Genomic DNA, 19,431 nt, shown 5'->3' with positions numbered 1-19,431 from the left:
ATACTTTTAAGTTTAATCTATACTACTATGCTTTTAATCACATGCCTATTCAACAGTCAATAAAAGAACAATTCAAGCCACAATAGATAGCATTTGCTGATTTCAGAGGTGTGAATGATCACACTGAAAATTTAAAGATCAGCTCACCTGAGCAGGAACAAGCCAGCTCCAACACAGATCTAACTTAGGATCAAGAGATTTGGGTTCATTCCCTGCCTTATAAGCTGTATGGCCATGGTGAAATCACATAATTTCCCAAAATATTCATTTCTTTATCTGACAAATAGGGGTAATAATACTTGTACTACCTCCTTCCCAAGGTTTCTGTGAAGGCCATGATTTTTAAACTTCAAAGCCCATTGGTAGTTATTATTGCTAGCTTCTATCTGCAACTCTTCTCAACCAGCTCTCCTGGGCCCTTTGAGAGCTGTGGTCCTGGCATAAAGAGGGATTCTCACCCTGCAGTGCCCTGTCTGTAATCACAGAGACTTCACTAAGGAAATTGTTATTCTTGTGGCTTCTTTGCCTTTAAATCATAAGACAGCTGGTGATCAGGGTAATTCAAGAGTTCCTCATATATTTGACATGATGGCCCCTGTTTGGTCTTGGAAAGTAGGTGGAATCTGCCGAAGCCTGTCTGATTTTAGCCAACTCTCTGTGTGCTGATCCATACACTGAAGACATTTCTAACATCATGAGGTAAGAAGTCAGCATGTTTTATCCTCCAATACTTGTTTTGCTCTATCTTCTCAAAGAAAGTCCTGAGGATGATGTGACAAAGAATGATGATGGCAGCTCTAAGTGGAGAATTTTGGGAAGTTTGCAAGAGACTTTTCATCTTGTCCAATCTCAAACTCCATGAATATCCCTTAGAGGTGATCCCTGGTCCCTGCTGTAACATTTTAAGTTATGGAGAATTTATTATCTCCTAAAACAGTTTAATTCAACAAGCATGAATTGAAACTATACCCAAAACCTTTACCTAGGCAATTGTTTCATTGTGATACATCATGATCTAGTGTTTATGGAAGTAAAACTCTCTTTTACCTTCTCAATCCCACTATGTAAGCACTGAGAAGAAGGTAGACAAAATCTCCTTTGCACCCCTGTCACAGAGTTTTTCAGACTTTTCCAAAAAAAATTCACTTCAAATGCCTAAGTTCTCTCTCTCTTTTTTTTTCTCCCAGAACTCTATAAAGATGGGAAGAAAGAATGAAGTAAATGGTCACTGGTCAGATGTAATAAAAATGACACTCCTGACTATATCAGTCTAGTTTTTACTGTGAGGTTTTGTGGGATCTTTTGTTTGTTTTGTTTTGTTTTCCAGTAGTAGAAATGGATGTTTTTTGAACCATGTACACTCTCATTGACCCTGCTTTTGGCCAATGGCAAGATGAGCTAAGATAAGTATTGCCATTGTGACTGCAGAACACTCAAAAGCTCATTTGCTTATTCAGGCATCAGATTTATGAATTTTATTTTGCATATATTGTATGCATGTATATATTCAGATTAATGTAATGGTGTTAGTCTTCATTTGGTAGAGAACTCCCTATACAAATTAAATAACTGTTTCTCTATCTGTATACATATGTCATTGTATTAATATATAAGCATATATATATATATATATAATTCCTGCTCACATGTAAATGAATGAATGAATAAAATATATATATGTCATGATAGGTCAGAATCATAAGCTTAAAATAGATGAGATTTTGGTCTGTGTACAATTAATCAATAACTATTATTAAATGACTAATAATGTCCTAGATACCATCCTAAGTACTAAGGATACAAAAGTAAAAGTGATGCAGTTTCTTTTCTCAAGAATTTTACTTTCTATTACAGCTTATTTAAGGCATGCAAAGTTAAATACAAAGCTAATGCATCCATTATGCAAAAGTTAATAACATCCATTTTTTGGACCATTTTTTAGGTTTGCATTTGAAGATATTTAGACTGAAAAGTGGATCCTTTCTCTCCTCCTAGGTTTAAATGGGGTGAGGGGAGGGGTTTAATGTATCAATCTAACTTTTGGTATGCATTACCATTGAGTCCTTCTGTGTGTCAGCATAACTTCTACTCATGCCAGGTAATGTTTTGTCTATGATCTCTCACATTCCACAATTAGAACATACTTTGTTTTCCCCCCAATTATATATGTACTTATATCTAAGTACTAACATTATAAAATACTAATCCTGCTACATGTGCAAACAAAGAAATTCTTCTCCAGTAGGTCTGTATTACCAAAGTTTTTAACCCACACAAGCAAACTAAAAAGCATGTGTGTTTTTTCACATAGGGTACTCTCCATCAAGAACTATTGTTCTAAGGTCAGAATTATCATAGAGGTACTTCAGTCTCATAATAAGGTATGATAACCACTCGGTATATCTAATGCCACTAGGTCATCAGATCAGAGATTAGAATTTGGAAGTAACTTAGTGGCCAGTCCCCCTATTTAACTGATGAAGAAACTGGGGCCCAGTCACAGAAGAACAGAGTTAGAAGGATCACAGAGTCTTTGTATTTTGCCAAAACCATCCCCTATTAGCCTTCCTAACATAGCATCAGTCAGTGTTTGATTGAAGATTTCCAGGGAGGGATAGAAACTCCTACCTCTCAAGTTATAGTCAATTTCATATTTGGATGGATCTAGTTGTTAGGATTTATGTACATAATTCCTGAAATCAGTCTGTACAATTTCTTCCCTCCTTCTTTTCCCCTGCCCTTTCAACCTAATTCTGATGTTTGGGATCAAGTAGAATATGTCTAATCCTTCTACCAAAGGATAATCTTTCAAATATTTGAAATCAGCTATCATATCCCCACCAAGTCCTCTCTTCCTTCAGGCTAAACATGCCCATTATCATCCATCATTCCACATATGGTCTCAAGGACCTTCACTGCCCTGGTTGGTATTTTCTATGTACTTTTAAGATTATCATTGCCTTTACTAAATTATGGCCTATCAAATGGAAAATAGCGCTACAGGTGCTATGCCCTCACTAGGGCAGAGCTTAACCTAACGCTGGCCACTACAACTGAGACTGCATTAAATTCTTTGACTGCTCTAAAACACCAATTTGCTCTACTAATCTAAAACACCAGCATGGACTTTTTTTCTTGACTATGGGTTTGCACATGACTTTATGTTGGTTTTTAATGGAATTCATTCTTTATTCTTTGGTGAAACTTAGATACTTCCTGAACTTAGTCATACAAAGTTGTGACTTTGAGTCCATAGCAGAGCCCCAGATATTTAACTTGAATTAATTGAATTAGATTTCACTTTTGGCCAAATAGGCCCAGTTGAAAGTCCTTCTTTGTGAAAGTGTTTTCTTACATACTCATTTTATACAAGGTACCACTAGATACTGGTGGAACAATGAGATATTCAGCATTTCCAAATAGAAATGATGAATTTTTTCACATAAACAATATTGAACTAAGTAAGCACCAGGAATCTCTTGCATATGCATGTGTAGAGAAAATAAAGTATAATAGAAACATGCATAATTCCTGAGTCTGAATTTTGATCCTGCCTCTTACTAGCTTCATGTGATCCTGGGAAAGCAAAATCACTTTTTAGTTTTACTAAAATGAGGATTGTGCTGTTTGTATTAACCACGTCTCAGTATTGTTCAAGGGAAACAAAGCTGAAATGATATGTTATTGTCATTATGAGTTGTGATTATGACAAGGAATGAGGAATGAGTGAACCCAGATCATTTTTCAGAAAGAAAAATTACATTTAGAAAGTTTTCCTAGACTTTTGCACATTCTGAATTCCTAATCTATTTTCCAATTTGAACAGGATTACCTGCCAAGGATTCCCAGCTGGGACTGGGCTTCTGGGGACAACGTCATCTGCTTTGCTGAACTGAAGCTAGGATTCATTGCTCAGGGCTGTTTGGTTCCAGGTTTAGCTACGTTTCTAACCTCCCTGTTTGTGAAACCAGTCCAAAAGGTAACCATGCCAGAAAGTGCCAAAATGACATTCATTCTGAATCCCATCTCCAAGCCTACTGTATTCAAAGATAGATGACAATGTGAGCAACAGGGGAAACATGAAGGAGCTGGGAAGTCTTAGTGGCTACCATCAGTTGCACATAGTTGGAAAGTGACTGCATAAAATCAAGAAAGACAGAGTGAAGTCTCAACTTCTTTGCTGACTGATTGACCCTGGGAAATTTATTTACTTTCTCTGTGTCTCAATTTTTCCATCTATAAAATGAAAATGCTATACATCTTCCTTTCTGTTTCAAGGATGTGATAAAAATAAATTTGAGCCTAAATGATAGTGTTTTTATTGAATTGAAAACTTTAAAACATTTTGTAAATGTTAACTACTTTTATTTTAGGAACAAAGATAGAGGGCTAACCTAGTTGGTGGTATTATTACTGCTAAAATAATTATTTTATTAGGATAAATACTTGAATAAATAAATTGAATTCAAGGTAAATACTTGAAACTTGAAGGGATTTAATGACTTGACAAGGATCACAAAGTCCATCAGCAACAGAGCAGGGATTCTAGTTTGGGTATTCCTACTCCATATATACTCCACTGTGCTGTGATGTTGTTATTGAGTAATGTTGTTGTTTAGTTGTTTTTCAATCACATTTGACTTTGTAAACTCACTTGGGGTTTTCTTAATAAAGATACTGAAGGAGTTTGCCATTTTCTTCTCTAGCACGTTTGAGGATGAGGAACTGAGGCAAACAGAGTTAAATGATTTGTCCAGGGTCACCCAGCTAGTAAGTGTCTGAGGCTGGATTTGAACTCAGGTTTTCCTGACTCTAGGTCCAGGACTGTATCCACTAAGCCTATTAACTACTGAGTAATCATAAGTAAATACTAATGCTCCCACAGGTCAATATTCTCATTGGTGAGCGTACTCTAATATTTCAGTTTGAAAGAAAGAAAGAATTCTGTGCTTAGAAGAACCATGAGTATGCTTTATTGCACTGTTGATGCTCCTGTTATCTTTTTACTTTTACAGTGTCCACATGTGTAATAATATCAACAGCTTGTGCTTATGTAGCCTTTTAAGATTTGCAGGGTACTTAAAAATATCTCATTTGAATCTCAAAATGATCCTAGGAGATATGTGCTATTATTATTCTCATTTCATAGGTAAGAAAACTGAAATAAAAGAAGTGAAATAACTTTCCTTTAGTCACACATCTAGCAAGTATCTGAAGCTGGATTTGAACTCCTGTCTTGTTGACAGGTCCAGCATGCTTTCTACTGTGCCACCTAGCTGCCCACACAACTTCTATTACAGGATGATAGGAACTAGATATGGTGACAGACTTCACTGAAGCGTGAGAAAACTCAGCCTAGTGAGTAAAGTACTGAATCTGATATTGGGACGGAACTGGTTTTCATTCCGCACTCAAACACTTATAAACTCACAAGTCACAATCTTTTTGAGCCTTACTTTCCTCATCTGTAACATAAGGATAAAAATATCTCTAATGCCTCACATAGAAACTATGAGGATCAAATAAGAAAAGTGTGTAAAGCACTATGACAACCTTAACAAATGGTAAAAGTGTCAATTATAATTATATCCTTAATGGTGGTTCTTAAGTAATCATTATTTGACTGGAGTGGGACAGATATGAAACGGCTAGTAGAAATTTGCCTTCCTATAATTTAGAAGATGTTAATCTTCTTGCTAAGCAATGCTATTGCATTTCTACTATTGGAATGCTTCCAGATTTAATTTAATTCATGTGGTTCTTTCCTCGATCATGTACATCATAACCCCTCCATATCTTAAAAAGTTCCATGCATCATTGTTCCCAAAGTATTGCTACCCAGTGTCTAACTTTTCAATGACGAGCGTCTCTAAAATTTGTTAAGCTGGCCTTTGATAAACAGTCTGTGACTAGGCCTATGCTGAAAGGCTTTCCAGGTTTTTAAGATTGGAGTTTGTGTTCCACTGTTACAGCTTTTAAGAACCCAGGGTCGTCCCCATGCCATGCTTAAACCTGGCCTTCAGAAGAGAGGTGGCTTCTACCTGAGGTTTTGTAGTTTCATGGAAATAAACCTGGATATAGTCAGAAGACCAGGATTCGGGTCCCAGCTCTGCCACTTGCTACCTCCTTTGATGTTGTATAACCTACTGTTTTTATCTGAGCTTAATTTTCCTCATTTACAAAAGGAGGAATTTGGATTGTAGTTCAATTCTAGTCTAATTCTAATTAGGGGTTCTTTTAACCTTTTTATTTGTGTCATGGTCTTCTTTGGCTGCCTGCTGAGTCTGTGGATCCCTTCTTAGAAGAATGATTGTAAATGCCTAAAATAAAATGTATTTCCTTTATGATCCTAGTACAAAGGAAACCAATGATAGTGAAATAGAGTTGAAAACAGATTGACAGACCCCAAAATCAGAGGTACGGAAACAACAGCCTCAAGCCCACTTGTGACTCTAGATCCTCAAGTGGGGCCTTTTGACCAAACCCAAACTTCACAACAATAAAAGGATTTGTTTTATAAAACTTGGACTCAGTCAAAAGGCTGCACCCAAGAACTAAGAAGGCCACATGAAGCTTGGAAGCCTGCCCCGGGTTAAGAACACCTGACAGTAAAGATTAAGAATCCTCAATACTTTTTATTCTATCATTCTATAATCTCTGCTGGATTCTTAGGAGTTTTGTGGTCTTTGTTGTTTATCTACATTTTCTCCTCCCTTCTCCCAACAAACAGACACACACACATACACACACACACACACACACACACACACACACACACACACACACATACACACACACACACACACACACCCCATACTCCAAAACCTCTGTTCACCTTTTCCTGATTTTATTTAGTCTTTTGACTTTATAGAGTCAAAATAAAAAAGATTATAGTGGGTGCTGGAGAGGTAGAAGTAGCAGTAAACAGGAAAGAAGTAAGGAAAACAATTTTAAAAAATAATTGACAAAGAAGAAACAAACTTTGAAATACATGGCCTTGCTGTGGAATTCCCTCAGCCAACGTAAGAAGATATAATAAAGAAATAAAAAAAGAGCAATCATCATGCCTTATGCTTCCTAAAGAAAAATCATGTTGCTATATTGGATATGCTTTTACTATCACCTAGTGGTCAATACATATGTCTCCAGTAAACGGCATGATTTCAAGGGAGGTGAATTCTACTATGTTATACATTTAATGAGTGACAGAGAGCTACAGTATTTGCTGTGATTGCTATGAAGTAATCTATAAGACAGCAATAATAATGTTTTCACTTTCTATCACCAATTTATTTTATGAGAAAAATCCTTTGTCAATATTAAAGCCCTACCGAAAATATGTGAGCTTATCTTTTCTGTGCCTCAATTCATTGGTCTATAAAATGGAAATTAAAAACCCCAGACCCTAGACTGATCTATTGGATCAAATAAATGAGATAATTTTTGTGGAATTTTTCATCTCTCAGATTCAAGTCTGACTAAGATTGGTGATACATGTTTTAATTACCATATAAGCACAGTGAGAGATAGTAAAATGACAAGATTTTTTAAAATTGGTCCTTATGGTGAAGTATTGCCTTCAGCTTTAAGCTAACATCCAAACTAGCTAGCTCTCTATTCTCTGACCTCCTAGTATCAATAATCTTACTGAACTCTTTCAAAATTCCCCGGGAGGTCTGCTATATCTCCATGGTTATCTTTTACAGTCCTTTGCTAAAACTAGGAACTTGCAGATTAGAGGTAATAAGCCAATTTTCAGGGTAATGAAGAATTACACAATGGAGTGGACTGCCTAGTGAGGTGAGTTCAGCTCATTAGAGGAATTTGAGGGAATTCAGAAAACCTCTAGTAAAGTTGAATGTGGTTGGCTGAGTGAAGGATCCTACTTAGTTCTTAGAATGGGCCTGAGTTGCTAAATAGATAGTTTTTGTCTAAACCAGATACTCAGGAAATTGATGATTTCCTTCTGCACGAGAGACATAGTTGTTATTGAAATCCAGCCAAATATGTTGAGTTAGTCAGAGTAGTCCTCAATGGAAATGATCAATCACCCTGACCCCATACTTTGAGGAGCCATCCAGCTTTAGCGACCAAGCTATCTAAAGGTGTGGTTTGTATTTTTCATCCAGGTAAGGAAACCAGATTGCAGAATTGGTAGAGAAAAAATGTGGAGGTGATTTGATGTGGTGATACTAACAATGAATGCTCATAGCCAATCACCAAGGCAACACAAGTCAATCTGGAACTGGTCGCTTAGCAACAACATTCACTCTCCAAACATATGTTTCTCTGATTGCACATTGCCTTGTCGTACTCTCCTTATCCCTCTTTGGAAGATTTTTTTTTTCCCCTTGACAACACATTTACCTACTACTGCTGACACGGTTTATCTTCTTGGTTTCATGGGTCAAGGGAGTACTTGGTGTTGACTTTCACCTTTATGAAAATATTACAGAATTGGGGGACACATCTTGATTTTCTTTTGATTCCACAACTCAATAAAAATGAGCCTGGGCCAGACCACTAAGCAGAATTTTCACAGGGTACTAAGCCACTGCTATTCCCCATTTCTTCATTCATCTAATTTTGGAAAACTGCAATAACACCTTGGACCGTCAACTAAATTTCCAGTTTCCCTCTGGGATGACCTGACTATGGACAAAAGAAACTGATGCCTTCATGGAGGTGGGTGGAGTCAGAAAATTTCAGAGCTGGAAGGACCTGACCATTGGAATCCACTACAAGTCAATTCCACATCTGAACAGCTCTACTAGGATATCTGTCTTTACTCAGAGACTAAATCTGCTTCTGAACAGTTTACATGTATTGTTTCTTTAAGAAGGTCATCAGCCTTCAGAGCTAAGTCATGTCAAAATCAATTGTTAAAGTAACAAGACTATCCAACTTGGAAATGACCTCTAAAGTCAACTTATCCATCTAAGCAGAACTCCCATCTAAAGTGATCCTGAGAAGTGAGCATCCAGTTTGTCCTTGAACACCTTCAGCAATGATGAATCCACTCCCTCCAAATACAATCATTCCACTTCTAGACTGTTCTCCTTACTTGTTAGGAATCTTTTTTCCCTTAAATGTGGCCAAAATCTCACTACTTCTAGCATTGCTTCAATATCTGTCATGTTAGACATTTTTTTCAGGTCTAAGCTCTAATTCAGTATGTGTGACAGCCTTTAGAATACCTGAGAACGGCACTCATGTCCCTTGTTAATTTGTTCCTTCTTCTGGTTAAGCATTCTTACTTTCACCCTATCAGAGAGTGTCAGGCTTAGCTTTGCTCTTTAGCTTCCTTTGATTGTGGCTGCTTAGTCAGAACTACTCGCTGAATTGCAGAGAAGGCCACAGTCATTGGTGGGTGGCATCCATATATTTTATTTCATTTCAGTTTCAAACAACAAACTTTTATTAAGTGCTTGCTCTGTGCAGGATATTGTGTCAACTTCTGAGGATCAGAAAACACAAAAGAAACTCCTACAAGAAGCGTCTATTACAGGACACTAAATAGTGCAATGGGTAGAGTGCTGGGACCGGAGTTTACTACAACTGATTTCAAATCTGGCCTCAGACACTTACTATCTATCCCTGGCCAAGTTGCTTAATCTCCATTTGCCTCAGTCTCCTCCTTTTTAAAATGGAGATAATAACAGCATCTACTACCCAGGGTTGTTGGGAGGATCAAATGAGATATCTGTAATGTACTTGGGGCAGTGTCTGGTACATAGTAGGTGCTACACAAGTGCTTATTCCCATCTTGCCCATTCCCATAATATATGTACAGTAATAAATCAATACAAGGATATACAAAGTAATACAAGTAATTTCAAAAGGGAGAGAGGGAGAGAGAAAGAGATGTTTATTAGTTTATTAACTGGGGGAGGTGGTGTTCATGAAAGACCTTGTATAGGAGGTAGCACCTGAGCTGAGCTTTGATGTAAAGGAAGGATTCTATGAGAAGATACAGGGGAGGACAGAGTATAAAATGAAAGACAAAATAGATCTTGAAAACTAAGGGATCCTAATATTTAGTTGCTGACTTGTGTGTAACTTCTGAGTTCCCCAGAAGGAATAAGTGGGAGGTTTCAATTTTTAGGACTTGCTGTCATTAACCAAGCCCTCTGTCATTTTTGACAACAGTGGGAGATGTTTCCTTTTCAGGTTCAAAATGCAACATGGGCCAGTCCTGCCAGAATAATGCAGTGACCCCAGGGTGTTTTAGTATTTCTGATTTCCATACAAATATACTTTTTGCTATCTGGTTATGTATTCTAGGTTGTCCCCAAACAACCCTGGCAAAAGTATTTCTTGGATAGCCTGAACAACCAAATCTTCACTCACATTCTTTCCAATGACTTTGAAGGAATGACTTTCCCTGAAGTTTCCCGGTAAGTCAATATCGATTCTTTTGCCTTTTTTCACCTGCTCTGTCCCTTCAAATATACTTAGTAATGTGCTTTCATTAAATGCAGAATGACTCAAACAGCAGGTGAACAACCCTTTCCTCATAACTTTTTCCTCACCCTCTCTCTAGTGCCTCCAACTTCTAAAACAAGGGCCCCAATCTTTCTTGGGGAGGTGGAAGTCTATAATCATCAAAGAACCACTGTTCATAAGATTTGGGGGGGAATGAGGGAGTAACAGCAACTGTCTCACTATCTTACTTGATTGGATTTTTCCCATAAATCATTTGGAGATACATACCCATATCTCCATTTTAAGGCTCCTTTTACATCTCCACCAAGGAAGGAAGAGTGGAGGAGTGAAGAAGAAGGAAATGTGGTTTATTTGTGTCTTTATATCCCAAGCAGCTAGCCTAGAGATCATAATTAAGAAATAACCATTCAATTAAAGTGAATGGAAATAACATCACTTTGGAAGCTTCCTAACAGTAGCTGTTATGAAAAGGAGGCAGATAATGAGGGAAAACAAACAGAGAGACTTGGGTAGAGGGCTTTGTCATCTCAGATGAGCTGTTTCTCTACTGATAGCAAGGGTGGACCATGAATGAGATCTCTGTGAAATCACACCTAGAGACCATCCCCTTCTGCCTCAAGGCCTTTGATCATCTTCTCATTGGTGCTTTTTCTTTCCTCTTATCTAGACTCTGCTTTGTGAAGCTCCACCTCCTGCTGATAGCTATTGAATATAAGACAAATGTGAAAGGAATCAGGTGCCAATAGGGTTTTTTCTCTGAATTTTTTTATAATTAATCTAAATTAGGTATGGTGATTTTTGTTTTCCCTGAAGACACAGAACTACACCTACCCAATCAGTTTTCCCTCACCAGCTAACGTACTCTATTGTAGAGTTGATCCATCGTCACTACTAGCTAAAAATTGAGAAATCAGTTCATTCAGCCAGGTGGGAATGATCCTGGGTGTTGTTACTGGCAGACTGTGAATTCATGTAGTACTAACAAACACTATTAACAAAATGGTAAAGCAGATCATTCTTGTTGTTAGGATGTATTTCCTTACATGAATCCTAAATGTGTTTCTTTGCAACATCTAACCATTGATACCAATTTTTTATGTATGTATGTATACATATATACTCATATATATACACACATATCTGTGTAGGTATTGTGTACATGCATATGTGTGTGTGTGTTTACACACACACACACACACACACACACACACACATATGTATGCATACACACACAGTAAATTTCAAGAATTTCTTTGACATCCAGTATCTTTTTTGGTGTTTACAACACCTCTGCAAAGGTGTTAGCATAAAGTAGTAAAAACTAATAAGAGAGAGGGAGAGCAGAACCAAGATGGCACTAGAAGCAGGAATTTACCTGAACTTTCCCCATTTCCCTTCCAAACAACTTTAAAATAATGCTTCAAATCAAATTCTGGAGTGGCAGAACCAATAAAAAAAATGGTCAGGTGAAACAATTTTCTAGGCCATTACAACTTAGGAGAAAGGTCTGCCTTGAGGGAAATTGGTCACAGTTCTAGGGCTTAGAAGAGTGCTACCATTTGTGGCCACAGGGGAATATAGTCTCTTCCTGCATAAGTTCAGAGTATAGTTTAAGAGGACAGTAAGGACACACTTCTGCTTATAAAATATCACTGTGGAATCACCAAAAACATATAAACTTCCATAACTACCTCTGAAAACAGCAACATGAAAAACCTGAAGCTTAGGGCCATGCCCTTTCCTTCCTAGGAACAGAGTTCAACTTTAAAAGCAAGTTATAAGTCAAAAAATAGCCAGGAAAAATGAGAAAACAACAAAAAAGAAGCAAGCCATCAAGAGTTATTATGGTGACAGGGAAAATCAAGGCACAAACTCAGAAGAAAAAAAGTCAAAATGACAAAATCCAAAAGCCTCAAAGAAAAAAATGTGAATTGTACACAAGTCCAACAAGAATTCCTGAAAGAGCTCAAAAATTAAATAAGTGGGGTAGAAGGAAATTGGGGAAAGAAATGAGACAGATGCAAGAAAATTATAAAAAGTCAACAGTTTGCTGAAAGAGACTTAAAATTATTGAAGACAATAACTCCTAAAAACCAGAATTGGTCAAATGATAAAAGAAGCATAAAAAATCCACTGAAGAAAAGAACCTTTTAAAAAATAGCATTGGACAGAAAAAAAGGAGGTATAAAAGCTCACTGAAGAAAATAATTCTTTAAAAATTAGAATTGAGAGGGGGCAGAGCCAAGATGGTGGAGTAGAAAGATGCACTTGATCTAGCTCTTCCCCCACAGCCCATAAAATACTTTAAAAAATGACTGAACAAATTCTAGAGCAGCAGGAGCCACAAAGCAACAGAGCAAAAGAAATTTCCAGCCCAAGGTAGCCTGAAAAGCTGAAAAGAACGGTCTATTGCATGGGTGCAGCACTGGCAGGAACAGGACTGGAGCAGGCCTCAGGGTGGAATACCTGGTAGCAGCTGTGGTTTCCAGATCTCTCAACCCACAAATGCCAAAGACAGCTTCAAAGATCAGTGAGAAAGCTTTTTCATCTGGGTGAGAAGAGAGCAGTGTTCTTCTCTAGCCCTTCCCTAGCCCTTGCCCCAGGAGGCAGTGGCAGCAGCAGCAGCAGCATCCATTTTTGGAGCCCTCAGCATAAAGCCCCTGGGGAAATTGAGCAGCTGATCTGGGTCTCAGCCCTGAGTGGTGACCCTGGGGTGAGGAAGAGTGCTGGCATGGTGGAGCTGGTGGAGGCTCTGAAAAGGAAATTCTACTTGCAAATCCTGGGCAGTAAGTCTTTGGTATCTCCTGGAACAGAGTGCAGGCCAGGAGAGGAGTAAATTCCTCTCCCTTGATTGTGCCATCTTGGAGAAACTGAGAAATTACAGGGCCTCAGAGTATACCCTTCTCTTGACAAAGGACTCAAAAGTCAAGTAACTGGCTGGGAAAATGCCCAAAAAAAGGGCAAAAAATAAGACTATAGAAAGTTACTTTCTTGGTGAACAGGTATTTTCTTCCATCCTTTCAGATGAGGAAGAAGAATGATTACCATCAGAGGAAGACCAAAAAGTCAAGGCTTCTGCATCCAAAATCTCCAAAATAAATATGCAATGATCTTGGGCCATGGAAGAGCTCAAAAAGGACTTTGAAAATCAAGTAAGAGAGGTGGAGGAAAAATTGGGAAGAGAAATGAGAGAGATGCAAGAAAATCATGAAAAGCGATTCAACAGCTTGCTAAAGGAGATACAAAAAAATGCTGAAGAAAATAACAACTTTAAAAATAGACTAACTCAAATGGCAAAAGAATGCCAATAAAGCCAATGAGGGGAAGAATGCTTTAAAAAGCATAATTAGTCAAATGGAAAAAGAGGTTCAAAAATTCACTGAAGAAAATAGTTCTTTAAAAATTAGAATGGAGAAGAAATGGTAAATGTAATCTTTTGGGATCATAATACAATTAAAATTACATTCAACAAAGGCAATGGAAATATAGATTAAAATTTAATTGGAAACTAAATAATCAAATCCTAAAGAATAAATGGATCAAAGTACAATTCATAGAAACAATTTCATTAAAGAGAATAGCAACAGTGAGACAACAGCAAAATTTGTGGGATGCAGCCAAAGAAGTACTGAGAGGAAATTTTACTTCTCTAAATTTTTACATGAATAAAATGGAAAAAGAACAGATCAATGAACTGGGCATGAAACCAAAACCAAAACAAAACAAACCTAGAAAAATTAAAAATTGCAAATATCCAATTGAGGACCAAATTGGAAATCCTGAAAAATCAAAGGTAAAATTAATAAGATTTTTAAAAGCTATTTAGCAAATAAAAATTAAAAAAACATACAACTAATATAATAAATAATGTAAATGTAAATAAATCTAGGAGCTGTTTTATGAAATACCAATAAAATAGATTAAACCATTGGTTAATTTGATTTGAAAAAAAGGAAGAAAACCAAAATATTCAGTATAAAAAATGAAAAGGATGAAATCACTAACAGTGAAGAAATTAAAGTCATCCTTAGGAAATATTTTACCCAATTATATACCAAATAAATTTGACAGTCTGAGGAAAATGGATGAATATTTACAAAAATGTAAATTACCTACATTAACAGATTGGGAAACGAAGGCTTAATAATCCTATCTTAGAAAAAGAAATACTGAATAAGACATTATTGAACTCCCTAAGAATGAATCCTCAGGGCCAGATGGGTCCACAAGTGAATTCTACCAAATATTTAAAGAACAATTAATTTCAATACTATATAAACTACTTAGAAAAATAGATGAAGAAGTATGCTCCTTTTATGACACAAATATGGTACTAATACCCAAGCCAGGAAGAATTAAAACAGAGAAAGGAAATTATAGACCAATTTCCCTCATGAATATTGATGCAAAACTATCAAACAACATACTAGCAAGTATTACAGCAATATATTATGAGGGTTATACACTGTGACCAACTGGGATTCATAGCAGGACAAGTTGGTTCAATATTAGGAAAAGTATTGATTTAATTGAGCATAGCAATAGCAAAACCAATAGAAATCATTATTATCTGAACAGATATAGAAAAAGTTCTTGACAAAATACAGCATCCATTCCTATTAAAATCACTAGAGAGCATAGGAATAAAGGGAACATTCCTTAAAATGATAAGCAGTATCCATCTCAAACCATCAGCAAGTATTACTTGTAATGGAGAAAAGCTAGAAGCCTTCCCAGTAAGATAAGGGGTGAAACAAGGATGCCCATTATCATGACTATTATTTAATATAGTACTAGAAATGTCAGCTGTAGCAATAAAAGAATAAAATGAAGTTGAAGGAATTAGAATAGGAAATGAGAAAAAAACTTTCATTCTTTGTAGATGATATGATGGTATAATTAGAGCATCAACTAAAGACATACTTGAAACAACTTTAGTAAAGTTTCAGGATATAAAGTGAACCAACATAAATTATCACCATTTCTTTATATGACCAATAAAGTCCAGCAGGAAAAGACAGAAAGAGAAATTCCATTAAAAAAAAATCTGTAAAAAACATAAATACTTAGGGGTCTAGCTGCCAAGACAAGCCTCAAAATTAAACAAACAAACAAAAACCTTAAAATATTTTTATGTGTAATTGAATATATATATACATACATACATATAAATACACATGTGTAAATAGAATAATAAAATGTAGTAAACAAATTAAAATACTGACTCTCAGAAAAACTCAAATATCTTGCCCAAGATCATGCAACTAGCAGTTAGCAAAGCCAGTTCTTGAACCCAGTCTCCCTTGTCTCCTAGATCAGTATTAGTTCACTTGTGCCACTATGACTTTATATTGCAATAAGGTAGAGAAGGCACACCACGTGTAATCAAAAGAAATATATTGCAGTAATGGAAGAAAATCAAATACACATTGAAAACAAGAGTGCCTTAGGGAGTGTATTTTTACTTTGGATAATGGACTAGAGCCTTCTTGATTGCAATGACCCTTATGAGATAAAAGGAAATGTTAAGGAGATCCCTGTAAGAAGACATAAGAAGTAGTCAGGTAGGAGTTCAGTTTTCTCTTGGTACTCAAATGGATTACAGATTTACAGTTGGAAGGGACTTTAGAGGTCATCTAGTCCAATCTCCTCATGTTGCAGATGAGGAAACTGAGGCTTAGAGAAATCCTTGCTATGGCTGACATCACCCATGTTAAATGTAAGAGAGCACATTTGTATCTATCTATGTTCCTTGACTCCAAAGCAAACACTTTTCCCACATGCCTCTTGTTCATTATTTTATATTAAATACATTTATCTATGTTCACATTTTATCCCCCTTCTAAAGGCTGTAAGAAGGGACATTGTTGTCTGAAAATTTAACTCCTCCTGCCACAGTGCTTTTATACATATTCGGCATTTCATTAATTATTAATGAATTCAAATATGAACTTACTGTCTTAGATATGTAGCAGGAAGATAATTAAACTTATAATCAAAATATTCAATTCTAGCTCCAATACTTAGTGCTTAGGGAAATGACCACAGGGTAGGTCATTTGACATCTCTTAGGGTTAGTTTCCTCAACTGTAAAACGTGCATAATAATATCTTCATTTCCTTCCTCAGAGGATTTCTGCGAGGAAAGCACTATTGTTACCATTATTAATTTTCATAATGGATAAGAATAATGAACAAACAGGACAAGACAGTAATTTAAAGCCCTGACTTCCTTCAAAACTCAGCTCAAACACAATCTCTTAAATAATGCCTCTTTTGACTGCATCCCTCTCCCTAGTCTGTGAAGGATTCCCTCCAGTAATCCCTTTTTATTTCTTGTGGATGTGTTTCCCATATATGTGTTACCTAATTCTTCCTCTTCTCCCTAAGAATGTAGGCTTCTTGTGGGAAAGCATTATTTCATTTTTGGTCTTTGGACCCCCAGCATGTAACATGGTGCCTAGTACATACTAGGTGCTTAATAGATGCTGATTCATTGGTTGGTTGATAGAGATAATGACAATCTGGAGAAGGAGTAGTGAACTTAGGTGTGATTGGATTTCATTGCCTGAATGTGTGCCTGGGTGTGTGCAGATATGCATGCATGCATAGTGAGTGTGTGTGTGTATGTGTGTGTGTGTGTGTATGTGTGTGTGTGTATGTGTGTGTGTGTGTGTGTGTGTGTGTGTGGATGTGTGTGTGTATAGCTGGGGAGAGGGGATGAAGGCTGTGTTGAGTACACTCTGCATTTAATTCTGGTCAGGATGGTGGCAGAAATCAAGTGTACATTTTCTTCGGCAGTAAAATTAAACTAATCACTATTAACTCTTTTATTTTGAGAATCTATCAGCAATGAAGGGGAGAAGGCAATAAACACCTACTATGTACCAGGCATTGTGCAAAAGTGCTTTATATATATTATCTCCTTTGATCCTTATAATTCTGGGAGGTAAGTGCTATTATTTTCCCCATTTTGCAGGGGAGAAAACTGGGCAAATAGAGGTTAAGTGACTTGCCCAGGGTCACACATCTAGGAAGTGTCTGAGGCAGGATTGGAACTCTAGTCTTCCTGACTCTAGGCCCAAGGCTCTAGGCATTACCCTACTTAGCTGCCTCAGGGACAACAGGGAATAATAACCACATTTCCATTTTGCATTTGCAGAAACATAATGTTAAATCCACCTGCACTGATTAAGGTAAACAGGAACACAACTGGATTTTTTATTGCTAAATCTGTAAAGGAAGTCAGAAGGTAATTTTTATTTTATGTTACTTCATGTTAGGGGTGGTGGAACACTAAAATAAATGCAACTAGCTGGCAGGGGTCTTGCCTTAGACTGTCCCCTAAAGTGTTAAGCCTCATCAGAATCATCCCTGATTTGCTTTTATTATCCAGAGCCCATTTTTACTGTTTTAACTGTCATAGTGATGTGAATTCCCCAGAGCTCATTGGACGCTGTGACTGCATAACCAAGAAAGGACAGCACACGAAGGCAGGTGAGTGCCATTTCTTTAAGAGCGTGCCTGGCCTAGTTCTCATAAGAACCAGCTGAGGGAGAGGCAATCAGGTGAGTGGGGACGCTTAAGAGAAAATGAACTTTTGAAACAGAATTGAGGACAAAGATGTTAAACTAAGGCTCTAAGGGCCAGGTGGAGTGATGGCTGTGTATGAGGAGATAACCACAATTACAATAGGATTCATTTCTAAATGGAACACTGGCTAAAAAAGGAGCTGATATTCTAGCAGATTATCCCTAAGAATTTTCAACAATTCAATAATTTCTGAAGTGTTTTCAGATTTTCCAATCCCTTACAATAATAACATCTGTAGCATTCTGAGGTTCACAGATCTCTTTTTCTTTCCTCACAAGGTAGGTAATATAAAAACTCTTCTAATAGATCTGTAATCTAATTAATCTCCAGTAATTTTGATAGTAACCTACCCCATCATGCCTGCCCACATGAGATTCTTGGTCAAGTCTTCCCATAACTTCCTCAAAGAGGGTCCATTCAAAGTGCTGGAGGCCTTTTTGATTTTCTGGAACATCAGAAAGGTACCAATGCAGTTTTCTGGCACTCAATTTGTCACCCTTCATTCTTTCCATCTTCTTTTCCTATCAGACAATTCTTGGTGATGACTTTTACTCCTGTTCTTCAAATTTCTTCATTGTTATATGTTGTGGCAAATGTCCTCTGTTTGACTTTTAAAGTCCTTCATAACCTGGCTCTTTGCCGCCCCGTCAATTTCTTACACCCTACTCCCCTGTACACCCACTCCAATCTAGTGACTTCTGCTTTCTGTTCCCATGTAAGATACTTCATCTCCCAACTCCATGCATTTTCATTCCCCTCTTATCTGGAATTTTCTCCCATCTCACCTCCACATTCTAGCTTCAAGCCTCAACTTGAATCCTACCTTCTACAAACAGCTTTTCAGATGCACCCTTAATGGTAGTGTCTTCTGAGATTACCTTCTATTTATCCTTTAGGCATCTTGCTTGCTTGTAGTTGCTTGCAAGTTACCTATTCCATTAGACTGTGAATTCCTTGAAAGCAGATATGATTTTTGCTTTTCTTTGCATCTCTAGCAGATCAGGGTGCTTGGCACAAAGTAGGCATTTAGTAAATGCTTGTTACCTTGACTTAACTATGATCCCATTGCTTCAAATCCGCCCCCACCTTACATTTCAGAGGAACAATTCTGTCTTTGACTCTAATCAAAGTGGGTGAAGAAGGTGAATATTTATATATATGTATGTATATGTCTATATATGCACATATATATTTATTATATATGTATATATAATATACACACACAAATAATACACATTAATCAAGCATAGAACAAGAAGTTTTATTTCCACAGGGAAAGGGGAAAAACTAAACAAAAATATATGAGGATAAAATTCAGCTTAAGACATTTGTTACAGGTTATACCAGCTGGATGGTACAGTGGATAGAGTTCTGGGTCTGGAATCAGGAAGAC

At 36.9% G+C, this 19,431-nt stretch overlaps 1 protein-coding gene across 3 annotated transcripts in view; it reads left to right on the top strand.

Moving 5' to 3' along the window:
• KCNU1 (potassium calcium-activated channel subfamily U member 1) overlaps positions 1-19,431 on the top strand; it is a 290,355-nt gene that overhangs the window by 105,637 nt on the left and 165,287 nt on the right. For all 3 annotated transcript variants that reach the window (XM_072635213.1, XM_072635212.1, XM_072635214.1), the window contains 7 exons: positions 617-699; positions 2,312-2,381; positions 3,827-3,979; positions 10,285-10,397; positions 11,114-11,182; positions 17,608-17,697; positions 17,842-17,942. In XM_072635213.1, coding sequence (XP_072491314.1) covers positions 617-699; positions 2,312-2,381; positions 3,827-3,979; positions 10,285-10,397; positions 11,114-11,182; positions 17,608-17,697; positions 17,842-17,942 — 679 coding nt within the window. The remainder of the gene's footprint in view (positions 1-616; positions 700-2,311; positions 2,382-3,826; positions 3,980-10,284; positions 10,398-11,113; positions 11,183-17,607; positions 17,698-17,841; positions 17,943-19,431) is intronic.

The sequence above is a fragment of the Notamacropus eugenii genome, chromosome 1 (genome assembly GCF_028372415.1).
Source record: "Notamacropus eugenii isolate mMacEug1 chromosome 1, mMacEug1.pri_v2, whole genome shotgun sequence".
In the NCBI taxonomy this organism is placed as follows: domain Eukaryota; kingdom Metazoa; phylum Chordata; class Mammalia; order Diprotodontia; family Macropodidae; genus Notamacropus; species Notamacropus eugenii.
This window is presented reverse-complemented; position numbering and strand designations above follow the sequence as displayed.